The sequence below is a fragment of the Vipera berus genome (genome assembly GCF_964194415.1).
Source record: "Vipera berus genome assembly, chromosome: 1".
Taxonomy (NCBI): Eukaryota; Metazoa; Chordata; class Lepidosauria; order Squamata; family Viperidae; genus Vipera; species Vipera berus.
The window spans coordinates 176518164-176545054 of NC_138202.1; the positions used below are offsets into that span (position 1 = coordinate 176518164).

The following is a 26891-nucleotide window of genomic DNA, read 5'->3' on the forward strand; positions in this document are numbered from 1 at the left end:
TCATAAATGCACAAAACTCGCAGCCAATAATCCATTCATCAAAACAGTCAATGTAGCCATTGTACTGGCTGCATCACATTCACTGTCACTATGCCCATTGGCATTTCTTTAGGTTCTTGTGAAGCCCGGTTGTATGTTATCCAAGTTGTAGTTTTCCCAGGCATGGGAGCAAGGAAATCCAAGAAATAATTAGCTGAGAAATAATTTTATGTATTTTAATGAGCCTGGTTTTATTATATTAGTTAACCAAAATTAAATTATAAAGATGCATTTGTTTTTCCTAAATGAATCAGTATGATTCTACAGGTGAACAGATAAGACATCCACTTTTAATTGATTTCCAATGCATTTTTAATATTTGAGTATAATTGAAAGACTATATTGAGTTGCAATGAAACACACATTAAGCAATCCATTTTATTTGCTGATACTGCTTAATTTTTAGTTCATACAGGAGGTCAATGAATTTTTACCGTAGATTTTATTCTGTAGTGAAGCGAGTCCAATTGAAAAATATTCAGGAATATTGTGTAGGGAGCTAACATAGATTATGATTTTTAATACCTCTGGGAATGTTTAATCTATATATATATATTTATCTGTATAGTACACGAATATTGTGTGTTTGTTAAAGAAGATTTTATAATCATATTTTGAGATGGGAACATCAAACGGAGGAAATACTGAGTAGTTTTGTAGCAGTTGAGCATAGTGTAATTTGGTCCAATAAAATGAAGGCATTGCTCAAATGCCACTACTGTTCTCATCAGCCCAGCTGTTGTAACTGCTATCTTGAAGCAAGAGTATCTCTTGTTATGTAGGTCACATCATGTGAAGCTAGCAGCTGGGCAGTTGTGGGGGAGGGTTTGAATAGCAGAACTAAGGTGAAATGATAATGAAAATACTACATGGGGACAGATTGTATTTTATGAAATATTTTCAGACAACCCAGGAAATTATATGAAAGAAAATGGATTCAGAAAAAAAGTTTTAAAATACTTTGTTGGTAGAATTAAGTGTAGGACTACCATATCTAGGTAGCAAAAAAACAAATACCCCCCCCCCATTAAAAAAGCAAAGAAATTGTTGCCTTCTAAAGCAGAGGTCCCCAACCATTTGGGCACCCGGGACCAGTTCCGTGGGGAGAGGTTTTTCCGCAGACTGGAGGGGGCGTGGTTTTGTGTGCTGCCTGCATCCCGCGGATGGGTCTTTGATTGTGCGGACCAGTTGCTGGCATGCCATGGTCCACTACTGGTCCACGCACCGGGGGTTGGGGACCCCTGTTCTAAAGGCTATTTGGAGTTTTGCCATTCAGATCTGATAGCCCTAATTAAATAGAGCTTGATATTTGCAGTCTTGAAACTGCTCATATATATTTTGGCATTTGCTTAATTAATACATCTTTGTATCTGGAATTAAGAATCAGTCAAGATGGACAACTACTGGTACAGAAGAGTAAAATATTTCTGGATACTATGTAATAAATTGAGCAAACAAGCAGCAAGGTTATAAAATAATGAGAAATTATCAGTTTAGTTACAGTTGTCTGAAGTATTATGTGACAAGCTGTGTGTCCGTAATATGAAACCACACAATAAATTTCTGCTAGGCTTTTATGTTTCTAAGTTGACCTATATACCTTCCCTTTAATGGCTTAATGTGGTGGACATTTCATTAAATCTGAACATCTGTTGAATCCAAATGAAATTTTACACGTGTCTGTTTTGTGTATGTGCAAAATAGCAGATGGGATTCAATACATACACAAAAGCATATAACAGTTGGAAGTCTCAAAAACATATGTTTATTAAAGCATATGTAAGGAAAATAGCCTAATTTTAAATACCAGAAAAACCAAAGAAATCATTGCCGATTTCAGAAAGGCAGGCACAGCCACACTTCTCTGTGCATTAATGATTCACCTGTGGAGATGGTTACCAGCATCAAATTCCTGGGTGTGCAGCTAATGAGTAGGCTGGCTTGGTCACTCAATAGTGAGACCCTGGTGAAGCGGGCACAGCAGCGCCTGCACTTTCTGTGTCGCATGAGAAAAGCACATCTTCCTTCCCCTGTTCTGACCACTTTCTACAGGGGGGATGATTGAGAGCATCCTGTCATACAGCATCACAGTCTGGTTTGGAAGCATCACTGCTTCAGACAGGAAGGCGGTGCAGAGAGTGGTGAGGATGGCCGAAAAGATCATTGGCAGTTCCCTCCCTCCCATCCAGGACATAGCACAGAAGCGTTGCTTGAGCAGGGTCCATAAGATTATCTGGGACACTACACATCCTCTTCACGACCTGTTTTCCTTGTTACCTTCTGGGAGGAGGCTGTGTGGTATCCAAAGCAGAACATCCAGATTCAGCCATAATTTCATTCCATACAGCATTAACCTTGTGAACTCTCAGGCTTCCTTCTTCCGTTATATATTCAAGATGGATAGTATTTAATATTGATTTGTTATGTAATGTAGGGGTGTGGGTCTATACATGTGTTGTATATAGTATGGTTAGGTGTGTGTCATGTATGTGTTTCACTTGAGAGTGGGCAACTAAATTTCATTTTTGATGTGTGACATTGTGCCCACAGTAAAAAAAAAGACAATAAAGGTCTGTCTGTCTGTCTGTCTGTCTGTCTGTCTGTCTGTCTGTCTATCTGTCTATCTATCTATCTATCTATCTATCTATCTATCTATCTATCTATCTATCTATCTATTTATCTATTTATCTATCTATGGATTTATAATACAAACCCAATATGAATTTCAGTTTCAGAAGAAACTGGATGAAATGGGGAAATATTAATTGCCTTGTTGTATATGTCTAAATCAGGTCTCTGTATATCAGGTTTTTTCAGCTTTATGGTGGATTTTTTAATGAATATGTTCAGAAACAGCGGCTTTGATTGAATTGCTATATTGCTATAATTAATGCTGGTTCAAAATGAATACTTCTTTTAAAATTGTATGAATAAATTTTTCTATGTATACTGTGTAAGCAGTTGAGTGTTAGCAAATAAAGCTGCAGGACCATGTGCATCATTCAATTGCTCAGCTTAGATATCCGAGTGTGGTACTAGCTGGATTGATTTTTCCAGTGATTTAGATCTCTGTTTTAAATTATGGTTCCTGGTAAGTGTATCACTTATGTACTAAGTGTGAAATACCAAAAGTGGTATCTGCCTCATTTGCACTACCTGCCGTACCTTGATGAAGAATCCAAGCCCAAGACATCAGTACATTTGTGCAAACCTAAATACCAGACCCAAATTAAGATCCAAATCTGCATAAATTAGTATTGAAGCACATGATCCGAGGATCCATATTGCAGCAAAAAAACCAGCTTGTTGGGAAAATGGTACATGCAGTAAGAGGTACCCAAATGGACACATCCTTTCATTATTCAAAGATGTCTGGAAAGAGAAAGGATTTTGTTGCAAGTTGATGATCATTTGCAGCAAACCATGGAAAATGCCAAAATAACAAGAATCCCTAGAGCAGTGAGAAATTTGTTTGTTGTCTTGTTAACAAACATTGAAATCAACAATCACATGACAATTGTGGAACTGGTTCTTCAGACTTCTGAAGATTTTCTACAAATCAAGAGAACTATCAGTGATCCTAATATGATCGATGAGAGGCATTGTGAACATGTTCTTCTGTATTTCTAAGACAACCTTGTGAAATTTGGAAAAACTCCTGAAGAATATAATTTGCTAAAACCAACAAATGATGCAATTAATCCAAATTTGGTAATCTGGTTTATTGAAGTGAAGTGCAATACAACAGACAGCAGGAATTTGTACTACACAATGAGCCCCTATTGAACATTGAGCAACTGTGCGTGTAACTACTTGCAAAGCAACCTTTTTTCAGTAATTTTCATTGATGCACCAGGGGGTAAAGGAAAATACATTTGTCACCAATTTGATCCTTGCTAAAGCTAGGGGAGTTGGAGATGTTGCTCTTGCTGTAGCATCATCTGATATTGCATCAACTTTGATACCTGGTGGTGGGACAGTGTCTTTAAGAATCAACATACCCCTCATAGTGAATAAAAATACTCTTTGTAAATATTGAAGAAAAACCCTTCCAGTACTGCAGATTTGCTTCTTCATGCTTATTTTCTGGGATGAGAACCCAATGATTAGGAGGGAGGGTTTTAAAACTGTACTCTTTAAGTTATATGTGGCAAGAATGAGTCCTTTGGAGGATTTTTAACCATTTGCTGTGGTGATTTCTACAAGCTTCTACTAGTTATGAACAGAGGAAATGATGTTAATGTGAATTATTCATGCATCAAAAAATCATGCTTATGGAGAAGTTTTGTGAAGTTTCAGTTGAAAAGCAAAATGTGGTTGGGTGAAAGAGAAGAAAGATATTCTGAATTCTTATTGAATATTACTGAAGACAAAATTCAGAAAAATGAAGATGAAATAGAAGTGTAAACTAGAATGTGCAAATTTCATCTACCCGACATTCAACAATTCTGCAGAACTGTTCTCAGATATCTTAATTCCCTTAAATGAAATGATGAGAAAAATAAATTTCATGCATATTAAACACTTTCCTGGAATCATGAAAAATATTGTTCTTTAATGCTGTCAGTGAAAAAACAAACTCCGCTCATTCTCCAGCAAAATTTCCTGATACATTTGAACTCCGGATTGTCACGACGTAAATCGGAATTGAAGATAGAATATCCCATCATTTTAATGAGGAACTTCAATCTTCCAAGGCTTTGTAATGGAATGCAGAAGATCTTGGAAGAACTCCTCAAGAATTTCTTAGTGTGTTCAAAAATGTCATTATTCCAAGAATTTCGCTCAATTTATCTATCAGGTGAAGATATCACTCTTCAGTGGACCCAGTTCCCAGTATAGTCATGCTTTGCTTTCAGTATACCGTATATAAAGCCTAAGGACAATGGAAAATGTGCTGATTTATCTGGAGAAACTGGTATTTCAGCCTGGTCAGCTGTATACTGCTTTAAGCCAAGGAAAAAGAAGTGAGAACATTATAGTATTCTTAAAGAATGGCAGATCAGCTACAAATGTTGTCATCAAAAGCATCCTTTATTAAATGAAAAGCATCTACATTTGCCTTCTATGCATCCTTCTTTAATAAAATGATGTTTTCTTCTTTAACTTTAAAGCCAGAAGAATAGGTGATCATTCTGTTTCTCTTCTTTAGGTATGAAAATGTCTCTGAAAGGATGACCCAATGGGTCACACCTTGTCTAGTATAAACTGAAATGCTATTTGACACTAATAATTTTAAATTGCATTGCTGTAAAAGTGTTTCCCCCTCCTGATTGTTGCTGTAGTTATGTTCTCTTAGTTATTATCTCCTTACAATTTATATACGTGTAAGTTTTGGTAAATGCTTACTAAATGTTGTTTGCATTGTAATATATTATTACTCATTTGGCTTGGTGCTCAAAAATGCATGGAAGTATATTATGTGAAAAAAAAGTCAACAAGGGACAATTCCAGGTTTGAGTAATTCTTAGGAAAAGTGCCTTTGCAAGCTTGGAAAATGTACCTAATAGACCAGGAATGTCAAACTCAATTTTTTTTCCCATTGCCGGCAATGGGGTGGGCACGGTTTCGGCATGACGAATCCAGCCTGCAAGCCAGCAGTTTGACATACCTGTAATAGACTATAGCCATTAGGCAGTGAATTAATTTCTCATAATGCCTCTTGGATACTTATGTTAGGATTAATATAGAAAATTGAAAAGACATCTTTATTTACTTACTATGTTGGGAGCACTGAACTAGGAAAAAATACAGGATTTGTAAGCATTAGGGATGAGCTCTGCTAGGGTGCTGTGGCCTTGGCAGCTGCCCAAGACCACCACGTGCTAGGTTACTGGTACTTCTGGACTCAGATATGTACTCCCTATTGTCCATTGTGCACTTCATGCATTTGTGTATAGTCTACATTTTAGTAATCTATGACTGTTGTTTTAGCATAGGGTACCTGAAAAAGTGTAAGGAAAAATATATGCTAATATACTGTAAAGGCTTTTTTTTTACACAAAGTAACAAAAATATAATGAATTTAATGAAATCTGTAATGTGTATTATTTTTGCTGATGGAGTCATATGTGTGTGTCCCATCTAGATAAACCACGGCCACCATCATCAAGCCCTTCTAGTATTTCCCGTCGTACCCCTTCACTAGACATACTTGCTGCTCCGTATCTTGCTGGGCAATGGCCTCGTGATAATCATGGGCAAGTCACACCTTGTATGAGGGATAAAGCCACACAGGTAAGACAGCTTCCATATATTATGCAAAAGAAAAAAAAGTTTTGTTTTTGAAGCTTTATAGATAAGTCTTTATTAAATAAATGCTTCTTTGATTTAATCATGCAGATTATAAGATATACATTCTGTTGTGTTTTTTTTAAAAAAGGAATATAGATGAAAAGGAAATGCAGTTACGAATATGCAAAACCTAAATGCCAATATGAAAAGTACATGTTATTTTAAAGATAAAAACTAGAAAACTGTTCTAATTAAAATAGAGTGATAAACAAATTAGGCAATATATGTGTATTAATACAATAGATGGTTTTCATAACTTTAATAAGTTAGACTGTGTTTATGAAGAGGATCATGAATTTAGTAATGGACAATTGGGTTTTATATATATATTAAAATTATAATCAGCTGCCTGTGGAGCTCCGGATGGCTCCCGACCTTTGCTCTTTTCGCCGTGACCTGAAAACCTGGTTATTCGAGCTTGCCAGCCTGGACTGAGGGATTGGGGTTTTAAATTCATAATTTAATTTATTTTGTTTGGGGCTAAATTTAATTTAATTTATTTTTAACTTTTGTATGTTATATTTTAATTGCCCTGTACACTGCCCTGAGTCCCTAATTAATTTATATATATATATATATTATTTATTTCTTGACTTCATTTACTGTCCCTGGGCAGAAATAACATGCTAAATTGTGGGGAAAAGTTGCTGATTGTCTTTGTATATACTGGAACTTTTCTACATATTTGAGAAATTTTGGAGAATGAAGGGATCTATTGATAATAGCAATACAAAAGAAAACACGGAGAACCCAGAGAACTATACATCAGTCATGACAACAATGCTGGAGAAGATTCTAGAATAGATCATGAAGATCAGTTTGTACATGTCTTGAAAAAAATGCATGATTGTTAGAAGATGCATTTGTCAAGAACAGGTTCTTATTAGATTAAATTTATCTTGTTTATTTTTTTGGAAAAAAAATTGATTGGTTACTTAGTAAGGATATGGTGAAATATGTCTTCAACAAGACATTTGGCAAAGTACTCCATAATAGTCTGATGACCAAATTAATTAAGTATGGATGATGTGATTATCAGATGAATAGTTATCCTATGAATATGCATATGTACTATAAAATAGATAATTTTTTTCAGATTTTTTAAATGCCTTTTTCATTTCTATGTATGCATGCTTTCAAGTCAGCGTTGACTCCTGGGGATTGCATGGCTAGTCCCTGCAGTTTGCTTGGCAAATTTTTGAAAGTGGCTTGCCTTTGCCTTCTTCCCAAGTTTGAGAGTGAGTGACCGGTCCAAGATCACTTAGCTGGATTTATGCCTGAGACAGGACTAGAACTCCCAGTCTCCCATTTTTTAACCTGATGCTGTAACCCAGACATGTCAAACACAAGGGCCATGCGGCCCACGATTGGCCAATATTTGGCCCGCGCGGATGCCCCAGAAATAGCGAGGGACTGGACCCCACTGCCCTGGACCCAGCCCTGCCCAGTTTGGTGGCCCCCAAGGTGCATGCACAGGAGACGGTGAGTGCGCAGGGGCTGACGGTGTCTGGCAGCAGGGACAACGTAGCCTGCTGTGAATACTGGGCCGGGCCTCCAGCGGCAGCACTACAGTGGTACTGGCAGCACACGGAATCGGGGCATGTGATGCACACTGCCGGAAACGCCTACTCCGTCCCATCTCTTTTTGGTTGGAGAGCAAGTCACCACTGGTCATCTCGGCCCCTCATGGGTCTTGCCCTTGGCCTGCAATTGGAGTGCATTCCACCTGCCACAGCCGCGGCTGCCAGCTGCTCGTGCAGATCAATTAGGCTGCTGCCCAGAGCTGCAAACCTGCCCAGCATGAAGGTAGGTGAAATGGTCAGCTAGGAAGCCCCAAGTAGAGGTGGTAGAGAACGCCCAGGGCCAGCAGGCAAAAGGCCATCCCGAGTGTGGAAAGCTGGATCCCCATCAACACTATGGCTGCCCAGGCCCAGCAGAGATAGTGGGGAGGGACGCAATCCTGGCTGGGACTGGACGGCCATGGTGCCGATGAGGATCTGTTTTTCCCCACTTGGGGTGACCTTTTGCTTGCTGGGCATGGCAGTCCTCTACCACGTCTACTTGAGCTTCCTAGCTGGCCGCTTTGCTTCCTTTGTGCTGGGTGGGCCTTCTGCTCCGTGTGGCAGCGGTAGCTTAATGGAACTGCATGAGCTGCTGGCGGCAGCAGCCCAAGGTGGGGGCAAGGTGCGTTGGGTATGCAAAGGGAACAGGTTCCACATGCGGGCCAAGGTCAAGATCTGCAAGGTGGCTGAGATGACCAGCAGCCACCTGCTCTCCAACCGCAAGCAAAAACAGATGGGACATAGTAGGTGCATGTGGCGATCTGTATCATGTGCCTCTCCCCTACTCTTTCCTACTCTGCCTGCTGCTGGAGGGCTGGCCCAGTATTCGCAGCAGGCTGTGGAGCTCTAGAGAGCACCGGTCGTGGGGTCAGCAGGCTGTGGGGTTGCTGACGGACCCTATCGGCTCCCATGTGCTCATTGGCCTCTGTGTGCGGGGGCTGATAGTGTCAAGCAGCAGCAGCCCCAACCCCTGCCTCACCTTGCCTTGCCCCAGGGCAGTGGCACCCCCAGCCTGCCCCCGCCTCACGTTGCCTCACCCCGCAGGACGAGCCTCCTGCCCACCACCCCACCTGCCAGAGACCCCCTGGATCTCCCCCAACCCTGCCCAGCCCAGCCCCCACAGGCGTCCCTCCCCACGAGCAACGTCAAGATGGCCACGCTCACCCAGTCAGCCGTGACCACCAAAGCCACGCCTACCCAGTAGGTCATGCCCACCCTCTGAGGGCACCGCAATGCTGATGCAGCCCTCAGTGAAATCAAGTTTGACACCCCTGCTGTAACCATTACTACAAACTGGCTTTCTGTGAATACTGAGGGACATTACTGAATAAAACCTAATAACTTTTTAGAAAATTGATTTTAATATCGTAAGCCTAAATCTATTGCCTTTGTCTTTTTTCTTAAGACTGAGAGTGCTTGGGCTGAAGAATACTTGGAAAAGAAAAAGGGATCTCATAAGCGCTCGGCGTCTTGGGGCAGCACAGACCAACTCAAAGAGGTGAAAAAACATGCTGTTTTTCTACCATCTTGATAATAGTTTAGTATAATAATTATACATGCCAGCCACTTCACAATTTAGAACAATGAGAAATATTCTCTTTCTGCATTATAAGGAATTGCTTCAGTAGGGTGAATCCTATTCATAAAACTGAAGCCAGTGATTACTTTTCCCTGCAGCCTTCCAGCTCAAAATAAATGATGAACAAAGGGGTAATTAGGAAAAACCATCCCTCTTTGGGGCATTGGCTGATTCAGAAATGCTAGAGGCACAGTGGCTGCTCAGCACTTGAGCAATTGCTTTCTTTGCTGGTTTTTTAAAATACTTTTTAAAAAAACAAAATTAAAAACTGTGTTTATTATTTTCATTTTTTTAAAATTCTCTTTTCTGCTTTGTTGGTAACAAGTGAGAGTGTTACTTGGTCTAAGCATCTGATACAGTAATGTTAGCAGGAGCCCTTATGGTGAGGTTTGATTCAAAAACTCAACATTTCTGTTGTAGATTAAAAAAGAAATGCAAAAACATTTGTCCTTTCAGATTGCGAAGTTACGCCAGCAATTGCAAAGAAGTAAACACAGCAGCAGACACCATCGTGATAAAGAAAGGCAGTCTCCATTCCATGGTAATCATGCAGCTATTAACCAGTGCCAGGTAAGATGAGCTCTAGATGTAAGGTTTGTAAAAGTGGTTGCCAAGGAAGTTGAATATATTTCAGGCGCTGACTTGCCAAAAAGAATGTCTGAAAGCTGCTAGCGCTGCAGGAGGAAGAGACCACTAGTGAATATTGTTTCCACTTCAGTTTATTTGAACAACTTGAAAATAGTTACACAGCCCGTCCAAAATATTTTACTTTAGATACTTGAGAGTGGTTGAAGTCTAAGTTCTGGGTACTCTTAAAGAAAATGGAGTCGTGGTCGCACAAATGAATGATCTTCATTGGTTAGTTGCTCTTGCTGCCATTTAACCAAAATATCTGCTGAATTACTTTTGTGATTTGGGAATGAAGAGTGCTGTTTTACAGTGGTGCCATTTGTACCTACAAGATGTATCACAGTAACTGGAAGAGCTAAATCTTTGGCAACTGTAAGGTACCATCTTGTCTGTACTGCAAATTAAGTTTAATATCTTTTCTAAACCTTTCAGGATTCTTTACCAAATCCGAGTATATTTTTGGATGGTTTTTTTCCCCTTTAACTGTTGATGGTTGATCCTAAAAAGCAAAAGCTGCTTTCCATTTTGATATATATTCATTGTCAGTTCTGTGGCTGTTGTCATTCGTTTGGTTTTCTTTATATTTAGGTCCCATTTTTTTCACTGTTCATTGAGGACTTTCATTATCAGATCTTGCAAATCCTGTGCATTTCAGCTATGAGAGTAGTATCATAAGCATAATGCTTATTGATGTTTTCCCCTCCGCTTTTAAATTCATACTCTATCTTTTGATCCAGTTTCCATTAATATGTATCCAGCACATAATTTGAATAAAGAAGAAGATACTGTACAATTTTGACTCCCTCCTTGGCCAACCCAACATGTTTCCCCATGTTCTATCTATGTTATACTGTAGTTTCCTGTTTTGTATACAGGTAGTCTTCAATTTACAATCATAGTTGGGATCAAAACTGTCATTAAGCATTGTCGTTGTTGAGTGAGTCATGTTCAATTTTATGACATTTTTGCCATGGTCATTAAGCAAGTCACCACAATTGTTCACATGGTCATTAAGCAAATCCAGCTTCCCCCATAGACTTTGCTTGTTGTTGGTTCTCTGAATTGATTGCAAATAATCCTTGTGTTACTCCAGGATGCTGCAGCCATTGTTAACTGCATGCCAAGTGCCTCAGTTTTGATGCTGTGATTACTGTTAGTGCAAGGACTGGTTGCAAGTCACTTTTTCAGCATCCTCATATTTTTGAATGCATGTTAAACAAGCACTCATAAGTTGAGGACTTACCTATATAGGTTTTTCACATAAGACAACGTGATGTTCTGGGATACTGATTTTTCTAAGTGCCTTCCATATCTTAACATGATCAACACATTCAAAGTGCTTTCTATAATCAATAAAAACACATAATGACATCTTTTTGTATTCTTGGGCTTCCCAGTTATCTAGCACATTTCAGCAATAATCTCTCTTAGTCCTTGGCCTTTTCAAAAGCCTGTTTGAGCAACTGGCATTTCCTTTTCCATGTGAGACTCGAATCTGTGTTGGATGATGATTTTGCTAGTGTCTGAAATTAAGGATATTGTACAATAGTTTACACACTCTGTTAAGTCTTCTTTTTAATACCGAATGTAGATTGACTTCTTCCAGTTTGTTGACCGTCATGTTGTTCTCTGATTTGCTGGCATAGCTTAGTTAGAACTTTGATTGATTCTTCTTCGGTTGCTTGTCATATTTCTGTCAGTATTCCATCAGTTTCTCTAGCCCTCTGACTTGGTAAGGACTGGAGTGCTGATGTAGCTTCCTGTACTAATACTAGACATACTTCTAAGTAGGAAATAGCTTCTAAAGCAGGGGTCCTCAAACTTGGCCCTTTTATGACTTGTGGACTTCAACTCCCAGAATTCCTCAGCCAGCGTGCCTGGCTGAGGAATTCTGGGAGTTGAAGTCCACAAGTCATAAAAGGGCCACGTTTGAAGACCCCTGTTCTAAAGTATCTGAGATGTTAACATATCTATTGCACATTATTTCTGTATATTCCCTCCATCTTTAAAAAAAATTTTCTTTGAATCAGTTACTACTAACTATCATTGGAACCTCCTGAATTTAGAGATCTTTTGGAAGTTGTTTTTCCAGGTCTGTTTCCATCTTCAAAGTCTCTACATTCACAATTGTGATAGCGCTTCTTCCAACCGTTCCCTGAAGCTTTGTTAATTTTTTTCCTTGAGATTTTTGTCTTGGCTTTGATTTCTCATTGTGACAACCAAGCTCAGAGAGCACCAAGGACCCCACTGTATTTTATAGTTTGGAAAAGAGCTAATAGTTGAATTCTGTCCGGGCTATCATTTCTTGATAGGTATTAAGAAAGTAAGTAAAAGAAGTAGAACAATTCTGTTTTAAGTCTTGACAACTGGTTGCTTCACTCGGATCGATGCTTGTTTTGAGCCTCCAGCAGATACTTACACCTCTGACAGAAATATATAAATTTGGGTTGAAATTCCCAAACCCAACTCTGTACTTCAGGCTAAAAATTTCACATTAATTCTTCATAATGCCCATTTTGATATTGTGCATCTTGCATCTCCATAACAAAAAAACTGAAACTGTAGATGCTATGAAAGTGCTGATGGAGAAGCAGAACATTTTCATTTGAGTATTTTCATTTCATGAAATTGAAACTAAATTGAAATTAAACTGAAGTTTCTGAACTAAATTGACTGTTATGTTTGCTACTTATCTGTTCCAAAACTTTTTGAAGCACTAACCTGAGAGGTATTTTCACTTCCTCTTCATATTTCTAGTTCTGATTCTGAAAATTTATTTATTTATTTATTAATTTTATTTGTATACCGCCCTTCTCCCAAAGGACTCAGGGCGGTGAACAGGGCAATACATGACTAAAAAGACAGAATACAAAAATTTAAAAAGATTAAACAAAGTGCCCAGAACTCTTAAATAAGTTAAAACACATTTAAAAGTAATAAAAACCCAACCCCATCCCACAAGAAAACAACTGAGGACCCATTTTAAAAATTAATATTTTCATTGTTGGGTCCTTCCTGCTGGGCATCTGTACCAGAACGGTAGCTTGAATACAGCAGATCAACTGAATGTAGCATGGATATTGTTATGTGTCCACATTTCTATACAGAATTCAAGGAACAAAGATTATAAATACAAAAATGTACACTAATAAAATTATACATATCTAAAATTCTTCAAATAAACCAGATGCATTTTGTTATTATAATAAAATCTTATAGATAATTTGATTTTCTTTTCTAAATTATATGATATAACCCTGATTTTCTTTTACCTATGTTGGGTTTTCAGGCTCCAGTCCCAAAGAGCATGCTGGTTCCTGTGATACCAATAGCTAAGTCAAGTGGATCCCGTTTCCGTAATAGCATAGAAGGGTTGAATCAGGAGATTGAAATAATCATAAAAGAGACTGGAGAGAAAGAGGAACAACTTATTGTGAGTATATTTGTACTCAAACAGGCCTTCAGATAAGGAGAGCTGAATCCATCATGCAGGGGGTTGGATTAGATGACCTCCAAGGTCCCTTGCAACTTTATTATTATTGTTGTTGTTATTATTATAATACATAAGCATACCTTGGTATACGTGAGCATATGGAGTATGAAAGAGAAGCTATCATCTTGGAACTGTTACATCAAGACCTGTCTGGGGAAAATATAATATTTAGAATTATAACATTCAGCCTCTATAGACAAAGCCAGGAATAAGCATCATGCCTACATACCAGTTTCTTATCACTACCCCTGCTTCATGTTAGCTTTATCCTTTAATCTGGATTTCTCTAAAATCATAGTTCTTGTCTAAACTTGGGAACTGTATTAATGTCAGTAATAGCAGAATCTTAAACCAGAAATAGACCTTTATTTCTAGTTAACACACTTACATTGAGCCTTGTTTTCTTGTGGAACATAAGGAGGAACAGTGGTTGTGTATGTGCATGAATTGGAGCTCCTAAAGCTCTGAAGGGCTTCTTTATGAGACTTCCAAATCCTTCTTAGGTTAGTTGGGTTTCCTTTTTTGGGGTGGGGGGTGGGGGTGGGAAACCTGAAGAATAACTGATTTTCAGTTGAAGAGCTTTTATTGGCAAAGCAATAAAATTGTCTTTATTTTTCATTTTATTAAAGTCACCAGACAAGATTAATAGTGTGTGGTGTGTGAGATGTATGTAATATTGTTTTTGTTCGACAGCCACAAGATATTCCAGATGGGCATCGAGCACCACCTCCTTTAGTGCAGCGTAGCAGCAGTACTCGCAGCATTGATACACAGACTCCAGGTGGAGCAGAGAAAGGCAGTAACAACAGCAGCCGATCTCAGTCTATTTCCCCTAGCTCCTTCCTTGCCATCTCCAATGAGGGCAGTGAGGAGAGCCCTTGCTCTGCAGATGATCTGCTTATGGACCCCAGAGATAAAGGTATTTCCTGAAAAGTGCTCCAATGCTTTCCTTAGGAAATTAGGAAACCTTGTTTGTTTCCCGGGTATTTTGAGTTACAGGCCAAAATTCACAGATTCTTTTGTCAGTGTAGGCAAGGTATTTTATCACCTGGCAAAGGGAAGCTCAACTTTGAGTCATCGTAAACCACTTTTTTAAAATGGTTTCCAGTTTCTTGTGCTGTATGAAAGTTTTAAGCACAGGATCTTATGGGCTAATAGAACTACTTTTTTCATTTGGGGGGATGGGAGAGAGAAATGGGGGAATAGTTTCTTCTTCATTATTACAAGTGGGAAAAGTTGTATTATTTTAGTTGGGGGGTTGTAGGTAATCGTTCTTCTTTTGCCTACCAGTTTAATTTTATATTTTCTTTGTTCTTAATGGAGGTATATAAATGTTTTAAAATAATTCACATAGGGAGTTGATTGTTTTGATTTGTTTTTAATTAACATGCATGTACATATCTAAGTAGACTTAAGGAGGTGAAGAAGGGAGATGGAGGGGTCATAGAAAATTGTAAATTAAATCACATTTTTTTAAAGCAAATAAATCAATGTCTACCACCTGGATAGGTATGCCTTTGTTTAGCTGTAGGGCTAAATGCTGCCAGAGGTAATAATAGTTCAGCTGTTACATGTTGATGAGCAAAATGCCTACATAGGTCAGCCGGTAGGTCTGTGCTTTTCACAGTCCAAACTTGACTAATGATCAAGAATTATGTAAGTGATCATCCAAAACATCTGGAGAGTACCAGATTGCTTATCTTTGTATAGCAAAAGGAATGCAGACAGTAAGAAACTGTTTTATGCCAGGTGATCAGGCTTTTGTTTGCCTTTTAACATTGTTAATCAAGGAGTGTGAGAAATGCAAAAACAATCTCATGCTTGTTGCAATATATATATACCTGTATGTGTGAATAACTGGCACTTTGCTCACTACAGAGAATGGAAACAATTCTCCTCTGCCCAAGTATGCTACATCACCAAAGCCCAACAACAGCTATATGTTCAAACGTGAACCTCCTGAAGGCTGTGAGAAAGTCAAGGTTTTTGAGGAAAGCTTGTAAGTTGCTATGATCTTCATAATTTTTTGAATCATAATATTTCACCAGGCGCCTGGTTTCTAAATTTTGATGGTATAGCTTTATGTTTAATGTTTCTTACTTTTTGGAGTAAAGGAGGACATATCTTTACATGTAGCTTTGTGTTTGTTTTGGGGGAGGGTTATAATTATTTAAAGCAGTTCCTAGACCACTTTTGAGAAAACAGGGATCATTTCCCCTTCCTAGTCATATGCGTTTTGCAGAAATGTATTAACAAAATGTCTTTTGAATGTTTTCCCTTTTTTGAGATCTGAAAAACTCTAAAGCAATGTTTCCCATTTTGGCAACTTCCAAATATGTGTACATCAGCCCCACAATTCTCATCAATGGCCCATTGATTTCTGGGATTTTTAAATCCACACACCTGAAAGTTGTCAAGGAACCATACCCCGTTGGATTTAAAGTGTCAGTGCAGAGCTTTCTGTGTGCACTTTCTTTGGGAGGCTGTGGCCCAATAAAAAGATGACAACTAAGAATAAGACATCTGATACTTCCAGATATGATAGAATCGAGGGTAGCCAACTTTGGCTTCTTCAGGGTTACAGAGGAAAAAAGAGACTGGTCCTTAGATAAAAGTAGTCCTCAACTTAATGACAATTCACTCAGCAACCATTACAACTGGTCCTTGAAGTAGAACCATTGCAGCATTCCCATGGTTGTGTGATCAAAATTTGATCAGCCTTCCCATGTTTATGACTGCAGTGGTGCTTCAGCTCACTCCTCACCTATCTCCCTCACATCTATGCCTTTTTTGGCTCCTACGTTCTTCAGCCCCTGTCGGCCTAACTGATCTTTGCCATCTTGCTCCTGCTACTGACCAACCATACTTGGCCTGGCCCCTCACAAGGCAGCTGCTGGGCTGCACGAGGCTTTCTTCCCAAGGTCATGCACAGCAGTTTCCTCATGAGACCTGGGGAAGATGCCTGATGTAGCCAGTAGCTGCCTTGTAAAAAGCCGGGGCAGGCATGCGTTTCAGCAACAGAAGCAAGAAGATAGCAAAGGTTAGCTGGGAGGGTGACGGACAGGGCGTCAGGGGCTTAGAAAGGCAGGGTGGCAAGGGTAATTGGGCTTGGGCAGCGGTGCTGTTGGGGCTTCCCAGAATGCTGAGGCTTTGCGTCACACTATTGGGGTTTCCTGAGATGCTGTGACTTTGCACTGCACAATTGCATCACTTAGCAGCAAAAGTTCTTGTCCCAATTGTGGTAGTAAATGGAGGACTACCTATTGTATAACAGGTGTGCCAACAAGTTTTGACTGCTTTATAAATAATCAGACTGGAAGATAAAATTGCTACTGTATGTGGCAGTATTTCCCTCCCCCTCCCCCCCAGATTTGTGGACAACTCTCATTTAGTTGGGACAAAAAAGAGAAAAGTATTTCATGCTATGTTATACAACATAACATAAACTTTAGGTAATTCCTTGCAGCCTTTAACTTTGTTAATTTTTAACTTCCAAATGTTAACACCCTGTGGTGTTTTTCTGTTTGTAGGCCAAAACCTTTGCATGAGATTCCAGCCTTTTATTGTCCTGACAAGAATAAAGTTAACTTTATTCCTAAAAGTGGCTCTGCCTTCTGCCTTGTCAGCATCCTCAAGCCCCTTCTTCCCACACAAGATCTTACACTCAAAGGTGCTACTCATAATCTGACCGTCACGACTGGTATGACCCCCACGCTGCTGCAACCTCTTTCCATGGCCTCCCTTTCAGCAAACACAGACCAGGAGCGGCTCTCTCGCGGAACGAGCAAAGTAATATCACAGATGTCTGTGCTCCAGCAGTCAGGACATAGCGAAGAAACTGAAGGATAAGCTCCGTGTGGCTATTCGGGGGGCGGGAGGGGGGGCGGTTATGGAAACAACTGTGATTAAACTTTCCAGATGACATCTGTCTGTATCACAACAGATGACCGTTCCATAAACAGGTCATAGGTAGTATCGTATACACCATGCCATGAATGCCAGCCTCCTGTGAGATCTAGGAAAAAAGGAGCAGCCAAGAGCCAACTGCATTTTGTCTTGGGATGGTTCGGGTGCAGACTCCAAGCTCCAAGCGTGCTGCTTTGGTACCATAAAGAAGGGAGATCTTCACAACTGGAGGGACCCCACTTTTTTTTTTCTTGATACTTTACGTTTCAGTGAAACTTTTGAGTTTTTGAACAATGAAAAAGACATCCCAACTTTTCTTAGCAGAATATCTGTTTTCAGGAGAAAAAAAAGGAAATCATTAATTCATAAGAAGATAGTATTTACAGATGTGCATTTTTAAAAATTTCATCAGGATAATTGCACTTTTCTTGCTACATCTTTTTTCACTGGGACCAATGGATTGAAACTTTTTCAGTATTCTGTCATAAGACCAGCTGATTTTGCTCCTTTTCCCAGATTAGTGTAACATCATTCAGACAAAGAAGAAAAGCAATATTGTCACATGCTGAAGGGCGCAGGGGAAGGGGAGAAAAGCACATGTGTGGAATTTCTTGTCTGAAAATAGCATTTTAGTGCACTTCAGCTAATCATGTCATGATTTATTTCTAATATTGTATTTCAGGACATGTTTCCATCCTTTTTTCCCCAGAACGCCAACTAACTGTCACAACGGTGCCTCTTGGGACAACTTAGTTTTTTATGTTACTGTCAAAATCTTGAATTGCCTTTGGCATATATACCTGATTCTATCATGTCTTGCCACTATACTATATAAACCCTGTAGTCATATGATCTTAAAAGGGCCATGCATGCATGGTGGTTTTTGCTTGTCAAAGTACTGTTTTGTGGGTCTGTTGAGGGTAATAGTTTGTCGGGCATGATATTGTTGAAGCAATTTATTTCAATGGACATGTCTCCTTTTGGAGTAGCAATATTGTTAGGGTGTTAAGCTAAGAATCTTTTTATGCTTTCATTGATGTGGCCCATTTCATTTTTAGTGCTTTTTTTTTTAAAAATGAACTATACTTATGGAAGAATTGAAGATAAGGAATTTCTGTTGTTACGTTTGCTTGTGAAAGGGTCTGAGCTAATATGGATAGAAAAATGTATTTACCAAGCTGATTAAATGGCACAAGATAGAGCAGTTGGGGGAAATAGTTAGAAGTTACATTTAGAAAGCAATATATTCCGGTACCTTTAAGTAAACAAAAATATCATAGCAGTGTAACCTATTCCAGACTGGCAGATAAACAGACATAGCAGCATCAGCATGTTTTTGATGCAATGTTAGTTGGAAATGGACCACATCCACCTCAAGTGGATCCTCCATTTGTTTTGCTACATTAGTAATACAATATTTTAAATAATTAACTCCTACATTGTTTGGCCTCTTGGTTCTTGATAAAAATAATCAACTGAGTAAAAACTTGCGTTTTGACTTACCCAGGTAGATGGTTGCTTTGTCCACTTAACAACATAGGTTCTGATGCAGAAACGCTAATGCTATAATAAGAGCTGCTCGTTTTTAAGGTACCAAAAGCCTTTTTTACATCTGCTGCCACAGAAGCCCTGTTCTGGTATTTCCTGAATGGATGGAGGGGAGAGACTGCACTTTCTCCAGCCTGACATACCAGTAAAGGCTCTGAAAGATAGCTGGACTTGCATGCAAGATCACTATGTTGTTAATGTGATTCTGCATTCTCCTGTAGTCCATTCCTAAAGCAAGTGAGGAGCAGTATTTGCTTTTATGGTACATGAATGTACCAGATTAGAGCTCTTCAACTTTTTTTCTGAACATAGATGGAGGTTTTTGAGAGTAGAGATGACGTTATATGCCCAGGTCTGTTTTCTCTCCACCGGTCCAAGCAAATTCATGAAGGGGCTGGACAGACAACACTATCATTGTGGAAGTCTTTTTAAAGTATTATTTGATTGCTGTTGTATTTCGATCCTATATTGTATTGCTTTATTTTTATTTCTGTTTTATTCTGTATTCAGATATTTTAGCAGAGCAAAATAGTCTTACACTCATTCCACAGTCTTAAATTTGTGGGTCATCTAGATTTATTGTATGAAACATTTATAATGAGAGAGCTAAGTATTTCTTATTTGACTTAAAGGTATTTTAATTTTAGTTTAAAGCAGATGTAGGTTGTGTGAGAGAACAGTATCTTGCAAAAAAAAAGGCATTGCTCAAACAATGTGAAGCCTCTTACTGCTAGACACATATGTGCATTCTCAAAATGTTTAATGCTCCAGCTTTATGAAACGAGAGTTGGATATATTTGTGCAAAAGGATATCTGCACTTTATGTATATCAACTCCTGTTGTTTCATGTTAAGGAAGCAGTTTAGATTTGACAGATTATGTCAAATCCTTCAGGGGATTTGTGGAAATATTAAAGGGCCAAATTGTAATTAGGAATAATGAAAAATAGTGGGTCTTTGACCCAAAACACTTTGTTTTCATGGATCTGTGTAAGGTGTGTTCAAGTTGAATATATTGAAATCTTTTAGATATGATTTTTACTGTCCTCATTGATACCAGAACAAGTGTTAGTAGTAAATGACTCTCAAGACATTTGAGGCTGGCCTTCAAATGCACATTTAAAAACCTGACATTTCAACTTTTATTAAGAGAACAGAATTTATTTATCCCCTCTGATTGTAATAAATTGAGAAGTTGTATATCAGCAAGGGCTTGATTAAAATATTTCCATTTTTATGCAGTGAGAGGACTCAGTTGATTTGCAGCCACGAGATGTTAGCTCATAGCAACCATAGTTTTTGTTTAGAATGGCCATTTTTATGTTTCTTCAAACCTCATATTAGCTGTCTGTGTGGTAAGTTACCCCTCTGTGGTATGCAAGCATTTAAGCTAATGATTTCAAGAGAGGTAGGAATGATAAAGTACAAGGAAATTTGTAAAAACAAGGCAGAGAAGTCGGACTCTTTTTCCACAGTCAGAGCCATTGTACTTCCAAGTCACCTGGAGAGCTTGAAGTATTCTCTCTTCCAAATGCAGCTAAAGAACTTGGGAGATTGTTGAGAAGCATTTTCCAGGAGTTGGTTTGAGAAAGAAGATGATTTATTTGCCTTTTATGATTCACGGTTAATAGTTCATGAGTCCTACTATCTATTTGAAAAAAATGAGAAAGGATAATTCCTCTTATTCCTAAAGGCAGTCACCAAAGTGGAACGGGGTGTTCTTCATGTACCGTTGCCCCTTGATCTCTTTTGTCCGAGAGCTGCCAATATTTCCTACTTCCCAACCATAGGGGAGTACATCTTGTTTTCACCCAATGTGTAGAGAAGCAGCAACATTGAGAGAAGGGGAGAAGAAAAATTGGGAAAATGAAAGAAAGCAAAACAGATTACCCAAAGTTGAGGACAGGTTTCAGATGGCAAAATGAGATTCAATGAACAACACATAAAGACATCCTTCTTTCTTATCACTGTGCCTCTTTGCAAGTTAGTTAAAAATGTATTCTACATGAGTTAGAAGTTTTTGGAGTTGAAAATCAAGGAAAAAAAACAGAAAAATAATGGCCTGTTTAATATAGAAGTTGTTTGCTGACATGCAAATTGAACAGAAGTGGTCATGTGGCAAACATTCCTGAAATATCTCAAAAAAAGAAATAATTGTATCCTGTTTTTGGAAATAGAAATTACAACATAGTAATGTAACTTACGTGAAGACATTAAAAATCCAATGTCTTCAACTTTGTAATCATGTCCAGTGTCAAGAAATGTAACAAGAAATGCATTATTAAGAACTGACTAAACAATACATATTTGCTGACTATTTTCTACACATAGGTTATAAAAGATAAGAGAAAAAGGAGATTCTTGCCAGATCAAAATTCATCAATAGGCCTGCTCTGGAGTGTAGTATATAGTTGTATTTCCATCACCAAAGGAATAAACAATTATATTGAGAACAAACATCCTTTGATATTGCTTTGTACACCCTGATAACATTCTGCTCGTGTTTTTGGAGTACATTTAGGGAAAAGAGGAAACCTTAATAATGAGAAGTCTAAGGATAGCATTGAATTTTGCCTTGATGGTTTGTTTGTTAGTCTAAGGCAGGGGAGTACTTTAAATGATACAGATAGCAAAGTTCTGCCCTGCAAAGGCCTTGGAGAACAATGCAGGTATTCCTCAACTTACGACCACAATTGACTCCAAAATTTCCATTGTTAAGCAAGACTTAAGGTAGGTTTTGCCCCATTTTACGAGCTTTCTTGCCACAGTTGTTAAGTGAATTGTTGCAGTTGTTAAGTTAGTAACACAGTTGTTAAGTGAATCTGGGCCCCCCCACTGACTTTGCTTGTCAGAGGGTCACAAAAATTCTCACGTGACCCAGGACACTGCAGCGGTCATAAATCTATGCCAGTCACATGACCATTGAGACGCTACAATAGTCATAAGTGTGAAAAACAGTCATAAGTCACTTTTCTCAGTGCTGTTGTAACCAAGTGGTCATTGAATGGTTGTAAGTCAAGGACTACCTGTAACAAATTGCATATATATGCTTAATGCTTACAACATAAGATGCTGCTTTTTTTACTTCAGTTTGAACCAATGCTAGTCATCGTAATTCTTGGTTAGAAAAAAAGCATTTCTGATGAAATGGTTGTCTGCTTATGTAAGCTATTGGTGACCTGAAACTGGATCCTATGGAGAAGTTTTGTGATTGGTTTTCCCATGAAGGTAGCTGCACCACTTGACTAGACAGCAAGTTTGAAGATTTTTGTGTTTTATAGTACGTGCTTCAGCATAAAACTCTGTTCAACTACAGTTGTGGCTAATTGAGGTCGTACGTAGAATATCAAAAAACATCAAAAAGATCAAATTATTCTCTGTGACTTCCTGTCTCTGTCTCTCTCACACACATGAATAGCTAATTTTCAAACATGAGTTAGTGAGCAGGAATGTTTTTATCAGTTCTGGTTTCCACATTTTGTTTAGCTATAGATACGACCAAATGCCAATAAGATGTTTATGAAAGTTGTATCTTTCCTCCCACTCTAGTTCTACCTAAATATTGTATAAGTAGCCTCTTTACAGCAGTTCACTGCCAGTAGTATGGGGTGTATTTTCCTTCCAGGTTCATCTTTTCTTGCTAGAGCCAGTACTAAGGATAAAGGTGTTACAGCTATGTGCTATAATTGCAAAGGCCAATTACGTTTGAATATGTAAGATTTTTTAAAAATATTCTTCTCAGTGCACACTGGTGTGTTTGGGCATTTGTTTTTCTATTGTTTTTATTTTAATGATTAATGTACAATATGTCAACAAGAAATTTTATTGAATTTTTTTACAAAAAATGTTTTCCTCACCTTTATGGAACTTGTACACTTTCAATAAATACTTCAACAAAATCATGTATGGCGTCTGTTTTTCCCCTGTTTGGTTATAATGTAACACAGAAATCTCAATTTTGCTTCCTAGAAGGTTTAAAATGACTGAAAAACTGAGGGGTGTATGTCAGATTGCTTTATCCCCACAGAATCACTGGTGTAAAATTGTTTATTTTGAAACCAATTAATTAAGGTAATATTGAAAGATTTTCAAAAGTTACTTGTAGAAGTTTAATCAATTGTTTGACATGGATATTCTTCTTAAGTGAGCTGAATTCATGCTCTTTCTCTCTCTGATGAAAACCCTGAACAGCCTTCTCTGAAATGAGTTCAGACTTGGTTGCTTTAAAGATGAAATATGAAGAATGCACAGTGTGTGTGTATGCTAGCTACATATTATGAAAACATTCCAGTCTGTCTATAACCTTCAGTTGGGCAAAACAGTGAATCACGTGGCAACAGCTTTTGAATCAACATACCTCTAATGGAGTATGTTATGAGTCTAAAATCCAGGACTCATTAACTCCATGGGAATGAAATTTGGCATAATAGTGGCCACCTCAGCACTGCCATGCTGCCGCAGTCAGCCATAGTCAAGTGATCATTATTCCCAATGCTCCTTGCTGGCTTCCCATAAGGAAAGTCAAAGGGGAAGCCAGCAGGAATTAGGAAGTAACTTCCTATCTATGGTCATTCTCCTTCTCTTTTTAGGTAAGTATGAAATGACCCAATAGATCATAGGTTGCCTGGTAATTTGTAATTACTAAAATGTGAAAGGAATTTTGCTAACAGATGGACGTTCTAAATAATCATAGTTATTTCTGTTTTCAGTTGCTTCAATATGTTGTTGGCTCTTGGAATAAAAAAAATCTTTGTTTCTTTCTTCCTAAAATGTAGTAATAAAATATCAATTCTTTTAAAATATGTTTGTTAGAAAGCATATAATAAGCTATAGATTTCTAATGTGATCTTGATTACATAACAGCAAAAAGACTAAAATTGCAGGGGTGACTTATATTTTGAAATGAGTTTTGTTTACATCATGACAGATACTTCTTGCTACAGATAACTGTAGCAAGAAGATAATGTTTATCTATAAATAACTTGTTCTTAGGTGGTGGCACCACAGCTGGGAAGCAAGTCAAATAGCTAGACTTTAAGGAGAAAACCCTACACAACCTCTGACATTATGAAATTCAGGTTAAATGTTTAAGCATAAGAAAATGTATTGGAGGAACTACTGAAGCTTCAAATAAACACTGTTGTGCCCATCAGACTCTTATTTCATTTTTAAAAAAATCCCTTTAAAGGGAAATGTTGAAAAATCTTTGAAGTGCCTGCATTGCCTTGCATTGTCTACCGTGCATTCAGAAAGGATTCAGGCCCCTTTCACGTTTGTCAATTTTGTTATGCTGAGTGTAGATTACTGTATGTGAACATGTCCCTCAGCCTATGTAATTCCTAAATTGATTCTTGAGAAATAAAAATGTTAATGGCCCCAGACCAGTGTTTTGTTTGGCTAAGGAACAATCTCAACTGCTGGTTTTTCATATATATTGTACATACATATGTGTAGATGTATGTGCATTATTTGACTTATCTATGTCAGTCATTTGGTGAAACTAGATTAACTCAACATTCTAGACATGTGGAAGAACCCAAAAGGTTTTTCTGACTCTGGAAAAAAAATATGAACGTATCAGAACTTCTGAGTTTCCAGAGTTTTTCCTCAAGCATATTGATTACAAAAAAGGGCATGTTCTGCAACTAAACATATGTATGGACATGCATACATAGAAGCGAGGAAGAAAGAATCTCAAGGGGAGAAATGCAAAGTATGCCAAAACACCTTTACCAATTTTTTTTGTTAGCAATGCTACCTTTCCCCAAAATTAAAACCTTGCAGTGTTTTGTATAAATAATATTTCTATATACATCCTCCAAGGCAGAATCAGCTTTTATTAAATTACAAAACAACATTAATTGATCAATTGAGCTGCTAAAACAAATACCGTATTGCTGTGCTAATATTTGTTAAAATCCTTGACAACTCATTCTGGGTTCTTTATTAAGGGAGGTTTTTGCATGACAAGATGTGTTAAGTTAACAAGTTAATTAACATGCAAGTACCACAACTTTACTTCCACATCCACCCCAATTTAGTGCTGCATTTTAATCAAGCTTTGTGGACATTTGTGTTGTTGGAACCTGAAGCAGCTGCAGTTTGAATTTTCCAGAAACTGGGAATACATCCAAGATTTCTTTGAATGTGAAGGAACAGTTTTTGGAAACCAAGTATGTCAGCCATTTCACGCTGGGATGTTAATGTTTACTTAATGAGCTGTGTGTAGTAGTGTGGTATCTAGAAATGTTCTCTGGTTGCTGGAGCTGATTTCTGACTGTTGAAATGTGTTCAGATATGTTCTCTGCTGCTTCCTCAGTCAGAACACTGGAGAAAGATTGTTTTGGCTATATGCATATTTGCCTAAAAAAACGTATAGCACGTCTTCAGCTTATGAGCACAATTGGGACAGGCATTTCTGTCATAAATCATTGATTCCTTCTTGAATCTAAGTAGAGCTCACCCACAACTGGAGTTAAATTCTTCCTTTTAGCCATGTGATGTTTCCAAGGATTTTATTTTATTTTATTTTTTTAAAAAAACCGTATGTTGAATTCTTCCCTTGCTTGTTAATTTCAAAGACCTTAAACTTTGTTTACTAGAAGAAGGTACCACTCCACATGCTATGGTGTGCAGCTGGCTAAAAGGGCATTTCTAAAGTTTGCACTGTTAGAGATACCTGTTATAATCCAAAGGTCTGTGTGGATACACCATTCATCCTTATTCCCTTTACCCAGTGCTGAAAAGCCACTAGGTTTGCCTGGCAGCAAGCTTTCCTAAAAGTGATCTATAAAACTTTGGGTGCCACATTGAGAATTCATTAGAAGACATCATGATTTGCCTAACTTAGGATTGTAGGAAAAAGTGGAACATTATGAGATGAGCGGTGGATTTATCTATAAAGTCACTAGCTGCAAAGAGTTTTCAGGTTTAAGCATTTCCCATCGAAACCCTATAAGGAAAGTTTGCTTTTGTGACTTCTCAGTTGGCACAATAAAGATAGGCCTCTGTGCTGTGACGATTAGGATGTTGGTCTAGGATAGGGGTAGGCAACCTTGGCTCTTTTATGACTCATGAACTTCAACTCCCAGAATTCCTGAGCTGGCTGGCTCAGGAATTTTGGGAGTTGAAGTCCATGAGTCATAAAAGAGCCAAGGTTGCCTACCCCTGGTCTAGGAGTAGGAAGATCCAGGTTCAAGGTCACCCATAGCCAGACATCCTTTCACCCCAAACTACCTTCTATTGTTGCACTTAGAAGAATGTAAGGAGAGATCCCCTAGTAAGGGGGTTGGAGTACAATGGTCCATCAGTTCTCTAGGAGCCAGGCAGTTTTGCTCCTGATTTTCTCAGGTGTGCCTGAATGGAGGTACTTTTCTCAATCGGGTGTGGTTTTTTAAATTTCAATCTGAGATTGGAGGATTCCTTTAGGAGGGGGAAAAAAACAAAACCCAAACTATTCCAATTGAATAGATTTCCTGCAGCCCCTGCAAATGATGAATCTTCTGAGAAAAATGGTCAAAATATTTAAAAATGTGTCTTAATTGTTGCCTGCTGCTTTGGTTGCCAGGTAACTCAGGAAAGGCTTCACATAATTCTATGGTGGTAGTTGCTTTCTGTAAAGTAATAAGATGACTAGGCATGTTTCTCCCTTCCTCCTGAAGGAAGGGAGAGGTCTTTGCTTCCTGCTTTCAAGCTTTCTATCAAGATCATTAACATTTGGAGACAGTGGCAGTTGGCTCTTGTGGTGTGCCCTTAAACCACTGGTTGAAGAGCTAATTGCTGAAATCTTGATATAGCTTTGTGTGGTGCGTGCAAGATTGCTGCCTAAGAAACAACGTAGA

At 38.3% G+C, this 26891-nt stretch overlaps 1 protein-coding gene across 1 annotated transcript in view; it reads left to right on the top strand.

Annotated features, from left to right (window-relative positions):
- Positions 1 to 22946, top strand: part of FAM117B (family with sequence similarity 117 member B) — a 33316-nt gene extending 10370 nt beyond the window's left edge. The window contains exons 2-8 of the mRNA XM_081328214.1: positions 6128 to 6276; positions 9301 to 9393; positions 9931 to 10044; positions 13394 to 13537; positions 14291 to 14516; positions 15476 to 15596; positions 17128 to 22946. Of these exons, the coding sequence (XP_081184340.1) occupies positions 6128 to 6276; positions 9301 to 9393; positions 9931 to 10044; positions 13394 to 13537; positions 14291 to 14516; positions 15476 to 15596; positions 17128 to 17446 (1166 nt within the window). The 3' untranslated portion in view covers positions 17447 to 22946. The remainder of the gene's footprint in view (positions 1 to 6127; positions 6277 to 9300; positions 9394 to 9930; positions 10045 to 13393; positions 13538 to 14290; positions 14517 to 15475; positions 15597 to 17127) is intronic.
- The last annotated feature ends 3945 nt before the right edge of the window (positions 22947 to 26891 follow it).